Source organism: Musa acuminata, chromosome BXJ1-7 (genome assembly GCF_036884655.1).
Source record: "Musa acuminata AAA Group cultivar baxijiao chromosome BXJ1-7, Cavendish_Baxijiao_AAA, whole genome shotgun sequence".
Lineage (NCBI taxonomy): Eukaryota > Viridiplantae > Streptophyta > Magnoliopsida > Zingiberales > Musaceae > Musa > Musa acuminata.
Genome location: NC_088333.1, coordinates 8127292 through 8143112, shown reverse-complemented (window position 1 = coordinate 8143112; position 15821 = coordinate 8127292). Strand labels below are relative to the sequence as shown.

General features: G+C 36.6%; 2 protein-coding genes across 2 annotated transcripts in view; both read right to left on the bottom strand.

Annotated features, from left to right (window-relative positions):
* Window positions 1-8807, bottom strand: part of LOC135678606 (uncharacterized) — a 28315-nt gene extending 19508 nt beyond the window's left edge. The window contains exons 1-5 of the mRNA XM_065191611.1: window positions 7500-8807; window positions 5600-5655; window positions 5014-5072; window positions 4794-4865; window positions 3841-3924 (exon numbers count right to left, since the gene is read on the bottom strand). Of these exons, the coding sequence (XP_065047683.1) occupies window positions 3841-3924; window positions 4794-4865; window positions 5014-5072; window positions 5600-5655; window positions 7500-8368 (1140 nt within the window). The 5' untranslated portion in view covers window positions 8369-8807. The remainder of the gene's footprint in view (window positions 1-3840; window positions 3925-4793; window positions 4866-5013; window positions 5073-5599; window positions 5656-7499) is intronic.
* Window positions 8808-9556: 749 nt separating this feature from the next.
* On the bottom strand, window positions 9557-14159 carry LOC135678605 (transcription factor bHLH30-like). Its single transcript, XM_065191610.1, has 3 exons — window positions 13599-14159; window positions 13208-13498; window positions 9557-10332 (listed from the first exon to the last, which is right to left on the bottom strand). The coding sequence occupies exons 2-3, from the start codon at window positions 13493-13495 to the stop codon at window positions 9865-9867; spliced, it is 756 nt and encodes a 251-aa protein (XP_065047682.1). The 5' UTR covers window positions 13496-13498; window positions 13599-14159; the 3' UTR covers window positions 9557-9864.
* Between the last annotated feature and the right edge of the window lie 1662 nt (window positions 14160-15821).

The window sequence follows — 15821 nt, the reverse complement described above, 5'->3', positions numbered from 1 at the left end:
TATATATATATATATATACATAATATACATATACATATATATATACATATACATATATATACATAAATATACATATAAACATATATATATACATATATTTATCTATTTATTTATATGTATATATATATATATATATGTATATGCAAGGATTAAAATTTCGTAGCGTACAGGAATTTCGATATTTGCTCGGTACAATATGGTACTGTATATCGAGCGATATATTTTAGTATACCACTCAGTATATATATATATATATATATATATATATATATATATATATATATATATATATATATATATATATATATAAAAGTTTTTTACGACGTCGCCTTATATATATAAATAAATAAATATATATATATATATATATATGGTTTTCGCCGAGGCGTCACGTCTCTTCTCCTCGTGATGCCGACGATTCTTCTCCCTGCACGCGGATGAGAAGGCGTGGACAGACGAGAGCAACGCCGATCTCCGGGTTCTTCTCTTTTTCTCCCTTATCCCTTTATTTCCCCTTCTCCATCTTCTTTCTTCTCCCTTAGTCACCGTCTGATTTAAGACGATAACAAAGCGAAAACGTCAATAAGCCCCAATCAACGATACCGCTCGATAGCAAGCAGTCCGTGTACCGATCTGCTAGCGGACCGATATGTACCGCCCGATACGAGTGGTCTCATTTGGTATTACAAAGCTTGTGTGTGTGTGTGTGTGTGTGTGTGTGTGTGTGTATAAATAAATATATATATATATATATATATATATATATAAGTAAATGTATATGTATATATATAAATGTAAATGTAAATGTAAATGTAAATATAAATGTAAATGTAAATGTAAATGTATATGTATATGTATATGTATATGTATATATATATGTATGTATGTATGTATATATGTATATATGTATATATATATATATATGAGGGAAAAACCTGATCCCGTCACCACACAAATCCCAATAAAAGACGAACTTATAAGTCACAGAAAATGAATCTCAAATAACAAATAACTTGCTCAACTGATTCTAGATTTATAATGAGAGTCTCGGACACCAGTAGACACAAAAAAAGGGTGGCTAAGCACACCCTAAGAAACCTACAGAAAATAACAGAAGAATATAACTAAAAATCACTAAATAAACTAAGAAACATAATACACTATTATAAAAAGGAAATTAATTGGAAATTCATCTAAATTTAGTCCGTTGTCATTAAAATCAAAGCTTAATAGATGCCATCTGAGTTGTTCTCTTGTTCAGTCCTTGCTTTAATATATCAAAGATGCCACAAGTACTGATTCATGTTCAACCCTCTAACTTCAGACCCCTCAAAATCCACCTTGTAGCCAGAGGTCTGAGATCATGCAATGGAATCACAATCCTTCTTCTTTTGAAAGAGGCTTAGATAGGGTTGATCAGCTTCTGATCTAGTGCAGTGGTATCAGTTTTCTGTTAATGAACAATGGAATTACCTTGTTTTGAATAGCAAGGGTCAGTGGACAATCATCATGATAAATTTAACATTGAAAGAGGTGAGAGATCAGCATACTGAATAGTCACCACCAAAAAGGACACAAAATTATTTGGTAAATAGCAGCATGAGAAATAGTAAAAAAATTGTCTGAAGATACTGTCAGTTTAAGAGTGATGCCTGAAAATAGCAGCATGAGACTTCCTTCAGAATGACAGCAAACCCATGTAAATTATATGTATAGAAAACAGGTAAAGCTCAATCCTCAGCAACAATGGAGATGAAAAAAAACTGTCAGGTTAATACATTAAGATCCAGATCACATAGAAATCCTTGTAGAGCAATGCAAAGTTTGTAATGAAAGATCACTTTCTGATACCAGATAATAGGAACAAGACTTGGCATTCTCTATTGAATGTGGAAAAAAATTACTGAGAGAAAATAGAAACTAAACTACCTGAATAAAATAAAATAATGATCTTAACTATGGCCTTTAGGTATTATAACATACATATCATATACAGGAGTCAAGATTAAAAACTAATTTCACAACCATCGAAAATCAAATAAAATAATTTTACAAGATAATTCTAGAAGATCCAAAATACAAATTAATAAATCCTATTTATGTTAAAAAAATGCTTAACCTATAATAAGTTATACATATAGGCTTTTTTCCAAGGGGATAAGAAACACTCAACAGTACCTTGAACTCAGCCATATGCCAAATATATGACTAACAGATCAGTCATAAAGTACGGATCTGGACACATTAATGATGTGAATCCCACTCCAGCAATAAAATCAAGATACTTTTGGGTCAGTTGATGTAGATTGTGCCACTGTAAATTTCATGTAATGGATACTAAGATCCATGGTTGAACTGTATACAACTACTTAACTATATATTGGAGAATGTTAACCTGAACACGTCTAAAAAACTTCTCATACACAAATGCTCATCAATTAATTTGTTTAACCAGATAAAATTAAATCATAGATAAAAATTTCAGGGTAAAGGTTGCCACTCATCAGAGGCATAAAAGAATGACATCTATGCCAATTCTTAACCGCTTAATATCATGCAAGTGCATGCCTATCACAATCACTAGAAAAGCTTACAATCATTGTATTTAATATTCCATTATTTATATAGGTGACAAACTACTGCTTGGTTGTGTTGGGTTTACATGAGAGAAACTTTTCTTATGTATGGCACGGTGAAGTCAACACAGATTGGGGTAATATGTTTCAGCTATTTGATATGTGTAAGCTAATTAGTTATAGTTTTGTTTTCTAAAGTCTAAACCAAGTTGCTTAATTAGCAAAAAAAAATACACTAGACATGGTACATATCAAAGATTGAAATTTCGTGTTGTATCGGTGTATCAAGTTTTGCTCAGGACCAAACAATATGCCAAGACATACCAAGCGGTATATTTAAATATTATATATATATATATATATATATATATATATTTCTATAAAAAAATATTAAAATAATATTTAAAAAACTAAAAAGGAGGCGTACGTTGCCTCCTCTTCTCCTTGTCGCCTCAGACAACAAGAAGAACGCGATCTCTTTCATCTCCTCATCTTCGGTGTTAGGCGAAGACGTCAAAGGCTACAGACATCTCCGACTTTCGACAAAGAACGCGACAAAGAAGAAGCCGTAGAATCGCAGGCGAGGCAACGAAAGAGACCGCCTCTTGGCCGTTAGCTCTTGAATCGGGGTCGCGAATCGGGGTCGCGAGGGAGAGTGGCGCCAAATCGGGACATGTCGAGGTTCTCCCGATTTTCCCTCTTCTTTTCTCTCTTCTTCGAACGCTCTCTTTCTTCTTACTTCTTCCTCGACGCTTCTTCTTCCCTCACCGCAGCCAAGCTGATACTACCCGATAACCAGCGATCACGATCGAAATCGATTGTTACCGACCTATTTCGGGCGGTAACGATTGAAATTTCGACCGTTACCGCCCGATACAGGGCTATATCAAGTGTTCCACTCGATAGCAAGCAGTCCGCGTACCAATCTGCTGGCGAACTAGTACGTACCGCCCGATACGAGCAGTATCATTCGAAATTTAGAACCTTGGTACATATTTGTTTCTTTTGTTACATTAGCAATAAAAAGTTGAGAAGTAACAAGCATCACATCTACATGTTCATGGTGTAGGAAACTTGCTCTTTCTGTCATCTCTGAGTTCTGTATTTCAACATTAATATATTCCACTTCTAGTCAATTGCATCCTAACAAAATTAGCTCAACTTCGACTGCAGCTATCTGCACCATCTGATGTAATCACACTACTATAGCACTTAGAGAATGAACTATGAAGTAGCTAGAAAATGAAGATCTAAAAGCAAGCACCTCAACATCTGTACTTGAGTACAAGAAAAGATCCTTTGTGGTGATTCCCATGCGGTCTGCCCTGTTCCCTATTTGTTCAATGCTCTGCACAGCCAGAAAGATGAGTTATATACATACAACAGCAATCAAGTTGACAAGTAAACATAATTCCACAATCAGGTTAAAAAGATAGAACAGCATGTAATATGAGGCATGATAAAAGATGAATATAATAATCAGTAACCATGAGTAGGACCAAAGTGAAAGAAATCAACAGATACAAGGCCACTGCATCAACCATATCATAAAATTAAGATATAGTAGTATTATCAAGAAGTGAATCTATTTTCCAAATATTTACCACATTGACACCTTTTTTTTTTAAATCTCATCATGAGTATGCTTACAGAGCCCTCGCAATTAAGAATGAATGGCTAATATTTCCATAAAGTAACCTAAAGAGCACCCATATGATGGTTGATGGTGAACAATCGACAACCAATCACATTTTAGTTAGCCCCTCCGTGTGGATAAATATGTGTCAAGATGTGGTACACTTTTCAGAATTGAATTGAGGTTTCCTCAAATTAGTCTTAACAAAAAACCCAAAAGAACATTTTGCCACCCATAGCGAATGCTACTTAATGACAGCATCAAAGGTTTACGTGGAGGAGATTATGAAATCATATTAATCCTACACAGAAAAAAATGAACAGAGTGTATACGATTTTCACGGTCTACTGCTAATAGCACAGTATTATAGTCTCTATGGCCACATTATAATGGCTTCATATGACTTGGATCATTAGGCTTCTTGAATCATTAGATTAGTCACAAAATCAGACTCAAAGAAGGGCTTCAATGATCACAATGCTAATCTTGTCAAACACTATAGATAAATTGAATCACAAAGACTCCATGCAACAAGAATATGTATAAAGTCAGGGAACTAAACAAACACAACTATTACCTACCTCCTCCCCAGAGACATAAACAACTCGAGCAGGCCCCTTAAAATTGAATCCTTGAGATAGAATGGCTGATATCTTCATAATCACAAACAAATTTTCATATTAAACCTAAACAGAACAGGATTAAAAAAAGACACTTTAAAAAATATATGGACAGTAGCATGTTTGTTAAAAGATAAAATAGCTAGCAAGTTCAGTTTCAACCAAGGGAAGAAGTTGAAACCTGTAATAGTAGTGTACTTTTGCCAACACCAGGATCACCACCAATTAAAAGTAAAGATCCTACACAATTAGAAGTATGACAAACTACTCATCTTAAAAAATAATGGATAAAGATCTATGCACTCCACGTTATATTGAAGCTAATAGATCTATTAATATAAAGTAATTTATCAACAAAAAAACCCATATATCATAGTTAAAACATCAATATAATCAGATAATTATGTAGAAATTTTTTAAATTGTTAATAGTGATACTTTCCAACAGCAAACTTAATCCTACCGTGTGATCTTCCAAGGCAGAGACTGTAAGGGCTTATGCACCTCAGAACAGAGAGATTCAGTATTCCTATAGTCTTAATTCTTTCATGAAGATATAAACACCAGGTTAAAGTAGGAACATCATATAAATGTGAAAAGAGTGACAGCTGATGCAAATATTGTGATTCTATTTATATATACTAACACCTAACAGCATAAAAATGACACTGAGATGGCCTAAAAATAGACCCCCACAAAAAAAACAAATAGTGCAAAAGAATGCATGACAATGATTATTAGAACAATAGTAGTTTAAAGTTCACATACCTGGTACAATACCACCACCAAGCACCCTAGAGACCTCCATTCCAAAATGTCCAGCCCTAGAAAACATATGCATAAGCAGCTGCTCATATCAACATCCTATTTTTTTTCGATCTGATAAACTACCAAACAAGATAATATGATTTCAAAGAAGATTTTGCCCAACCCCTTCAGTATAGTCAAATTCAGTAATAATGCTTAGGTCTCTGCTTTCTTATTGACAAGTCTGATTGTCAAATCACATACACATACTAACAAGTTGATAACACTGACTATTCCAAACAAGGAAATTGTTCATGAAAGCAGTATTCCACAAATAATAACATGTCCTATAAAAACTATAATTATGGGAGTGATTGTTGTAAATATATGTGGGAAAACAATGAACCACCAGATAATGAAAAGGCAAGCTGAGAGCGAACAACTTTCTAACAATCAGAGCAAGCATAATCATCTGAAGTACTTGGGTAATTCAAAGTCTGCATTGCTTCTATAGACTGACATTACTGTTTACAATTAAGCAAATCAATCAACAGAAAAGATAAAGAAACAGTCAAATCTTTGAGAAGCTTTTTGAGATGCACGATAACAACTAGTTCTACCTACTTGGGATTAGCAAAGGAGTTCGTCAATATTTGGTTTATAAATGACTATATTTTATGCCCCTATGCCACTAATGCACTATGAAGTGGAACCTTGGCCACCTGCAAAACATGAATACTTCTCTGAAAATTGGAAATAAACATTTTTCAAAGAGGCCGTCAGGAAAAAGGGACCATCATTCTACATTACCTTCCTCTAAGATTTAAGAGGCAATCAGACAAATTCATGTAAAGCATAGAAGCAAACCAAACCACATATAAACAACTAGACCATGCTGTCACATGGAGATGAAACTTATCAAACTGACAACATGCAGAAATTATGGTAGATACATGGAAAGTAAAAAAAGAAATAAAAAAATTTGAGAAATTGCTCATTAGAGATGAATAAACATCCTGATTCCCATTTTCTTCTTTCCGTAACATTTAAAGTTCTCTAATATAAGAAACTGTACTTCAAAGTTTGCTTCTCAAGAAAAAAATGCTGCTTAGTGTGCTAACTTTGACTGTAAACAATGGTACTTGTCCTAGTAGGTTTGTCAATAAGATTTGTTTAATGCCCAAAGTTGGTCTCAAGCATGCAATTTGTCGCACGACTAACAATGGCTGCCAGATTTATCTGCAGCTAACATGACAAAACTGAGTAAGCTTGTATCCACACTTACCTGCCCTCTAACCAAAACGCTTCAAATACATATGCATTAAATAAATTGGTTCACAAGGATGACAAATTAGTTTTAAATCTAGGATTTCAGAGAGAGAGCATATGTTCAAGCACAAGGACTGGATTTGGAACTAGAGATTTCATACATGAGGGAAAGAAAAGGAAAGCCTGAGAAGCAAGCCCAGACTCTGTATGTCATTAGAATCAGTACAGCTATCTTTACTATTGCTCTTATCCTTAACCTTCTAGAAATTCTGAAAAAGTAACAATTGTCATCCTACTAGCAACCTACTGGGAAAATTCAGATTGGCTGTTCATCCAAGCTAAATAAGATGCCTTAACACCATATCAGATAAACCAATTCCACATGATTCCATTTTGAATCAGCAAATAAACCCATTTCATTTATATACTTTCTCCTTATTATGTCAATCAATTGAACCCCCAAGGCCTTATGCATACTCTTTCTTTGTTTTTTCTGTCTTTAGATCTTCCAAAGTTGCATTAATTTATACCTACCTACCAATATGTTGCTTATACAGAAACAGAAAGGAACACTTAAAGTTTAAAACAAGTACCATACTAATGAAATAACTCAACAAAATGAAGCAAAAAATTGACAAAAAGAGAGATTCACAATGGGATTCTCCATTCTGACTGGTTTCGGCCCATGTTCACATCTGCCAAGCTCAGAGGGACCATTGTTCCTGACTTCGGAGAAAGCCATGACTTTGACCTGACTGCAGCTTCAGACACCTCAGCTCCCCTCGCCCTGCTGATCTCAGCCTCAATAAACTTCTTAACCGAGGCAACAGTCTGGCAAGTCGGACAAGTTCCCCACCACTGTCCGAAGGTCCCTCCACAATTCTCACAGACCCAAGAAACCTTCACCTTTCCCGTCGGCCTCTTCACAATAGAGGTGGTTCCTAAAGAAACTTCATTTTTCTGGAAACCCTTGCTTTGGCACTCCCCCAATCTTTGCGGTCTCCCACTAATTTTCTTCTGCTCAGAATTCTCAATGCAGGTGCTCTTCTCTGCCTGTCTGCGGACAGCAGCATCCCTCTCTTCTACCACTGGAATTGTCATCATCTTTCCCTCCAAGGGATCAAAGAACGTTGTAACCTCGTGCTCATCCTCTCCCTCGTCCAAATCCCCTCCAGAACCGCTTCCTCTCCCGCTTGCCCTCTTTTCTTGCCACTCAACTGGCTCCTCTTCGCCTCTGGATTCAAGCTGCTCCGTGAAGGGCTTGTAGGACGCCCAAGGAGTGGCGGACGCACTGGCGCTGCTGGTTTCAGACCAACCGGCAGACCCTTCCTCCGATCCTCGATCTCTAGGACCGAAGGAGCTCGAATAATATGGTAGCTTCGATCTTTGGGCAACATTCGAAGAGAGGCAACGCGAACCAAACACGCTTCTTGAGAGTAGGAGAATCTTCTTCTGGTGGAGAAGATTGCGGAAGGATTGCATCTTGATGACTTGGACAGCGTAGTGATGGGGTCTGAGCATCGACCAAGACGATGGGACGAAGGAAGACTGTGGGTAGGATTACCGAAAGATCAAGCCTTGAGGGCCCGAGCAGGGTCACGGTGGGGTTTGATGGGAAAGCGCGGGCAAGTGTGGCCTTCAGGGTTTGAGCATCGCATCAAGAAGAACCGGAGAAGAGTTCGTTTCCGGCGAGGAGCATGCTTTGGTGGAGAAGATTGCGGAATGATTGCATCGTGAGAACCTGAACAGAGCGTCAAATCAAGATGATGGGACAGCAGGGAGAGAATGTGGGGTTTAGGGTTTTGGCACCAGATCAAGAACCCTCGAAGAATCTTCTTTAGATGAGGAAGATTGCATCTCGGCGACTCGACTTGGAGCGATGGTGTCGGAGTGTGAAATCAAGAATACGTTAGGGTTTAGGGTTTAGGGTTTAGGGTTTATATGTTATGAGTATAAGAAGCCCGCCCATTATTAATAGAGAAGCTGGCAAATGGGGAATTGGGGATTGGAGACCGGCTTTTTCGACCGTTGGACTACCCTTTTGGGAACGCTGCCGCACCGGATTAGCTGCTAAGTCGGCCATTAAAAAGGTATAATACCAATAAAAAGGGAATTGCAGATAGTATTCTCATAATTCTAATGCAGTATATATAATATAACTCTTTTTACATTTGAAATCCATTCAAAAAACATAGATTAGTCACTATTGAACTATGCTTGATAATAAGAACGATAATGATTTAAAATTAATTTATATGTATAAAGTACCTAAAATGCTTTTGGTATTTTTACCATCCTCTCATCAATCAATCAGAGTTTTAACATCTCCACTACAGGATATGAATAATATTTTGAGCTGGAAATTTTCCTGATGATCGAACTCACTCTTTTTCTTCATGATTTGAATGGGTGTTTATTTCTTTGCAGCTGATACTGAACATCATTCATCCAGACAAAATTTAGAAGCAAGGATTATAAAATGGAGGTTCCATTTTGTTCCCTAAACAATCAAGATATAATATATGATTGTGTAGTCGTTAACAGTTGATATTATAGCTGCTATATATCTTGCTGTTATAAACGAGCAAATTTTGTGATGGCTGTCGAGAGTGAAATGTTACTAAGAATCAACACCAAGGAAACATGGATTCTTTTGGAAAACTGTTCGTTCTTGATTTGTTCTGATACTTGAGATCAAAACCAGTACCATAGAAACATCACAACAAAGTTTTCATGTATTGCCTAATTATATACAAGAACATCCTGACATACATGGAAGTATAAGATCTCACATCAATACAGCAGTTTCAATAAGCTTCTAGGAGGAGGTTCACCAGATGCAGCGTTTGAAAACCTGCTGCAACAAGCTTTCCATAAAAATCTTTGTGAGATTCTTATCAAGGTACATCTACAGAGATGTGTTGCAACAGCATGAAGATATAGGAGAAACTCTAGCAGCAGCACCATACCAGTTGCATGTGTCGTTTTGCTATACTCGTTGAAGTTGGATTGATTTCTCAAGGCAAGGAGCTTGAAGACTCGAACAGCGAGATCCTACGTCTTTTGTTGGAGAATGAGGGTCTTGGCAGAAAGTCCGCTTGTGAATTGACTCTATCAAGTATGGACTTGAGGGCCTGGCGAATGGAGGTCATGCAAAGTTGTCTCTCCGCATTGTTATAATTTCTGTCAGATGTCATCACAAGTACATTTTTTATTCGACCACCCAAAGTCGAAATCTCAGCCGTAACCGTCTTCAGCTGTAGACTCTGGAGCGTAAGTCTCAGATCTGCAAAAAGCTCTGGTCGATCCTCACAACATAGTGATGCCTTGACTAGAAAGTTGCCATCCTTCATTACATCTTCAACTTCGACCCTTACTTCATCGATATCCGAGGGAATGGAGTAACATTTGCTGATTTCAACAGCATTCATCTTGAGTTCCTTCACGTGATTGATCACTTCAGCAAGCAGTGCAGCTTTGTCCAACTGCAGTAAGTAGCCAGTTCATTAGTATAAATAATCTGCTTATTTGTACATAGTTCAATGTCATTTCATTCCCATCTGACCAAAGGTTTATATGCAAATAAAATATTGGAAAAGAATAAAAGTAAACTGGGGACTTCTTAAACATTATTTCTGCTAAATCAAATCTAAATAATATATTCTGCAAAATGGACATGGTGATGAATAAGCAGGACAGCAGTAATACAAGGAAAATATCACATCAAACATGTACGAGTTTCATAAAGAGTTATCGGACAAGTCTTTTCACCAGATAAATCAAGTAAAGATGTCTGGCTACAGAAGATTTTTGGCTGAAAGAACTCATGAAATAGTCAAAAGTTCCCTAAAGACAGTCATTAGTATCGACAAGTATAACAAGCATGTCATACCTCACTAATATGGGCTAGAGTAATTTCCTATGTCATCATAATACCAAGTAAAAAAGAATTATGAATCTATGCAAGCTTCTAGAATAAGTTCCCTACCTCGCAACTTTGACCTAAGTTTTCTAGAATAAGTTCCCTACCTCATTTTCTCTTCCCAAATCCAAGCATGCTCCACCTTCAAAGTCCCATAATAAAATTTACTAAGATCTAGTCAATCCTTGATTTGTCAAAATCCATTTGTTGACAGTCTCATCAACCGAACATCTCATTGGCACCGGATAATAGATTCAATAAAGAATCACTTACCATATCAACTATACTAATTATACAAAGAGAAGCAACTCTACATACCTTCCACCATTTTGACAAGAGAAGATAGATTAGATTTTATGTCAATCCAAGAGAATTAACTTAAGATCATTGCCACATCTAATTACAGCAACTAATTAGAAATGTTTGTTGTCATGTATACACATGATACTTTTACTACGAAAATCCAAATATAAGTGATTATCTGGTAATTTATATAAAAGGGTTCCATAAGGATAACAAGGAGATAACCAAATCAGTTGACTACAATAAATCGACCTGAGAAAATATATGATCGATCAAGGCATCATCTATATGACTGATCCCTTCTGCAGGTGCACCTCTTCCTGTAGGTTTCTCATTTAAGCTGTGAATAATGAACCGCAGAAAAGATAATGGTGATTCCACAACTTTTTTTTTTCTCCAAAAAACTCTTTTCTAACACCATATATGAACCTCCCCTTCAAAATATATCTCAAAGTACCCTTACTCTACATGATCTAGTGGAAAGGTTGATGGGTAATTATAACCACTTTAGCTGCCTTTAATCTCTGAAACTGTTCTTCAAAATAGTAATTTTAAACTCAAGCTCACTACCACCGATAGTGTTTCACTTGCACATAAAACACTTATATGACTCCATTTTTGCCGATGAGGAGGAGGTTGCTTTGAGAAGCACTTTTAAGTTTTAAAGTGGAAGCCAATTCCAGAAACATTTTCAACAAATAGGAAAAATTTTGAGGAAAAAACCAGCAATCTAATGGTTCTGAAGGGTCACACTTTTCTTATATCTTAAAAATGGGCAAAAACAAAATAACTATTATATCTCTTTGTTACATCTTGAATGACCATTATGTATAAGGAATTGCAGTTTGTGTTGACTTTTGCTAGAGTATATCACGTACAAAATTATCATTTGGAGTTTAAATATTGAATTCCATGTCAAACAGCTGATCCTTTTTCACTGAATTTGAGAAATGACAACTATTTTCACTGTTAAAACATTCAGCATATTTGTCATGGAAGTTCACTTGAAGAGAGAAAGGATTGACAAGATACCGTTATAACAAACCATACGAGTTTAAATATTCAGCATATTGAATTCCATGTCAAACAGCTGATCCTTTTTCACTGAATTTGAGAAATGACAACTATTTTCACTGTTAAAACATTCAGCATATTCGTCATGGAAGTTCACTTGAAGAGAGAAAGGATTGACAAGATTCTGTTATAGCAAACCATACAAGTTTTGTTGGATGATATCTTTGTACAACATATCCAGTTTCTTTGTAGCTGACACATTTTCAGGAGGGTAGCAACATAAAATCATTCATATAGTTTAATCTCAATATTACTTGGTGCCCAAAGCATAAGATAATCTTAGAAATCATTAAAGAAAAAAAGCAATTTGGAGTTAATGTTCTGAGATACTTCAGAAATAAAAGAGCTAAATATAATGACTTTGGCTTTAAAATAGAAAAAAAGATAATACACTTCAAGAATCACGTCTGATTATATAGATTATAGATCTTCTGCAAAATTACAGCCAGTAGTATCTTGGTCAAACTAAGCCAAATAAAAATCAACAAATAAGATCTCTTCCATCTTCCTCATTATTACAAAAGAAGAGCAGGTGCCAGTAAGCAAAGAAAAAAAAATCTTTGACAAAGTATAGACTAGAAAAAAAAAACATTTGAAATATGAGACCAAATACACCGAAGATGCATCGACACTAAGCAACTATGAAACTGTGACCTTAAGCTGATGGACCTTTCAATCCACTATGCTTCACAGAGTTTTCTCAAGTTATGCTGCAATGAAGATTACCTTGTAAGTCAACCTTACAAGAAATGATCAAACACTTGAACTAGTACCCAACGGCTAAATGGAACATCTCCAGAGAAACTATCCAAACAAAAAAATTTGAATGATGTTAATGAAATATCAGTGTTTGAACTTTGATTTTTTTAATACTAATATTCAACTCAAATAGTTAAAACTGTATGAACTGAGTACATGTAAGGAATCCTAGAGCACTACCTACTAACCAAAGGAAGCAAATAAAAGAAGGATAAGAACAAATCAACCTCCTATAGGAACAACAAATGAAGCTGCAAAAAGGAAAGAAAGTGAAGACAGAACAGGGGAAAGCAACCACCAACCTTCTCGGTGGATGGGACCATGCTCCTGAGCGTGGCCAGATGCCTATTAATTCTCTCCCTCCGGCGCCTTTCCGCCTCGCAATGGCTTTTCAGCGCCATCACTCCCTTCGCATCCGAGACCCCAACTCCCCCTTTCATCTTCCCTAACCTCGACACCTTCACAAACTCCCTACCATCGCTATCCAACTCCAACGAAGACGACGATGCTAAAGTAGGCCCGAATCCCGACCCAAAACCACCAGAGAACCCTTCAAAATCCCTCACGTCCCTAACAGGAACAGAACCCATCTACTGAAACAACGTTAGAGAGAAGGCCAGATTGAAAGACCAATAAGAGCTTGAAGAAGCAAAACACGCAAAGATCCAAACTTTCTTTTCGTAACTCACGAACCCGGAGGGCGGTTTGGGGGGCAGAACCAAAACCGGAATCTCGGGCAACGGAGACTCCTCGCTTCACCCTCTACTTGCGCACCAAAAATGGATTCTTTTGTCGCTATTCTTCTTGTAATCCGATCAATTGCTTCCATTCCGAGAACCACCGAGAGCTTTGGCGACAAAGACTATTGGGAGAAGGATTTTGGCTTCGATCTTTTATCGAAATCGATCATTTCTGCTTTCTTTCTTGCAGATTCGAATTTCTGTGGCTCGGAATCGAGGAAAGATGAGACCTTTTCGTTGCACAAGGGAAGAATCGAGGAAATCAAAACCAACTACTTTAAGAACATTATCTTGGAGGAAGGAAGACAAGAAGAAAAAAAACAGGAAGGATTTTGGAGTGGAGGCAGAGTGAAACGAAGAAGAACAAACTGGGGTTATATATCCATTGACAGGATTAACAATATGCTATATAAAGATGAGGCAAAATGTGACACTTGCCGTGGTTTAATGGTGAAGATGGAAAGAACAGGTCTTCGGAGAGGAGGCAGAGTGGAAGGAATCACAAAGTGGGACAATGTATCCACTGACAAGACTAATAAACTACTTCGAAAGATGAAGCAAAATGTGACATAGGACTTTGAACAATACTTTGTTGATTGTGATTCGATGACATGTCAATTAGTTCCTAAATTATTGGTGATTTGGTGGGTTAGGCTTGCAGGTTTTGTCCTGATCTCTCTGGTGGCTCACAAATAATTGATGAACAGGGAAACAGAGGACAACAGGCAAAATAGTAGCAACTGCAAAAAATACCATTTCCAGTTTTTTCTCGAGAACAATGTTACTCAAGTAGTTCTTTCCATGTTTCTAATATATATTTAGATGGAAATCGCTAGGGAGTAAAACGAAAAAATCAGTGATGAGGAAGTGATAATATTCCAAGTGAGGTTAAGATACATCTTTGTGAGATCTCATACAGACATAAACACTCGTTCAACGAGGATATAAATGCTACAATTAAAGAAGAAAAAGAAAACAACAAAATAAAGTGACTCGAAGCTACTGAATTTTCTGATTTGCATAAACAAGCAGTTGAATTGCATAAATCATATACTGTAGGAAAATTATTCTGAGAATGATGAATTTTTTTCAGTAGAATTCTACAGTATGATCAACAGACCAACTCGAGATGAAGGCTCTGATATAATCTCCTAGCATTTCATTTTTAGTCCCCACATCTTAGATTGCTTCACTCATTCAACAACTGAAATCTCACAGGCTATCATTGTCAACGAGTGCTGATTGTTGATCTGTCTACCTTCTCTGCTCCTCACGTTTATGGCAGAGCTAATCGTGGCCACGTCTAAGGAACACACTCCAAGTATCAAGGGGATGCAACTCCGTCGGCGGAGCTCTCGCACTACCGTATCTGAGTGAACAAGGCTGAGCCATCTATGCCTTACCCTTTGATGTAGAACCTTTTGGAATATGTTCTTCTTCTCCATGGATTTAACATTCTTTCTGTGAGAAAGAGTCACTTGACAGCAGCCCGTTGACCCCTGCAAGAAAACACCAAACACATCACTATGCATGATAAAATAATTGCCACACTAATGATGCCATAGAGAATAGACTTTTGTTTGGTATTGGTAATTTAATTCCAACATCCACCAACTTCCAAGAGGAAAAGTAAAATGGAACTTCACTTGTTGATAGATTGGTTTGAAATGTTTTCGAACATGACAGTGATTTATGGCATACCCACAAACTTCTCAACTTGAGATTTGTCACACATCAAATCATTTCATTAGCATAAAGAGCATTGAATGCATCCAATTCATGAAATCATGATGATCCGGAAAAAACAAAGGTGTATCCCATCAGCTTTACAAGCATGCTGTCATGGATGAGGTGATAAACTGCAGATATATCTATTTGCTTGGAAACAAGTAGATTAGATGCCCAAAACCAGGAGCTATGTTCTCTTTAAAGTTACAGAGGAAAAATTTGAGAAAGAAACATTAAGTTTTCACCTTTACTTGCAGAGACATAAATCAAGCAAGATCATTTTCCATGGCATCTAAGTTTATCAATTTGTAATGGAATTTCTTATTGACCAAAGCTTTACTCAATTAATCTGTGTAATATTCTTAACTGTGTACTTTTTACTCCATTAATCTGCAAATGTTGTTATGTTTTAGTGTTCTTGTTGGATTGGCATCATTTCTGTATTTTG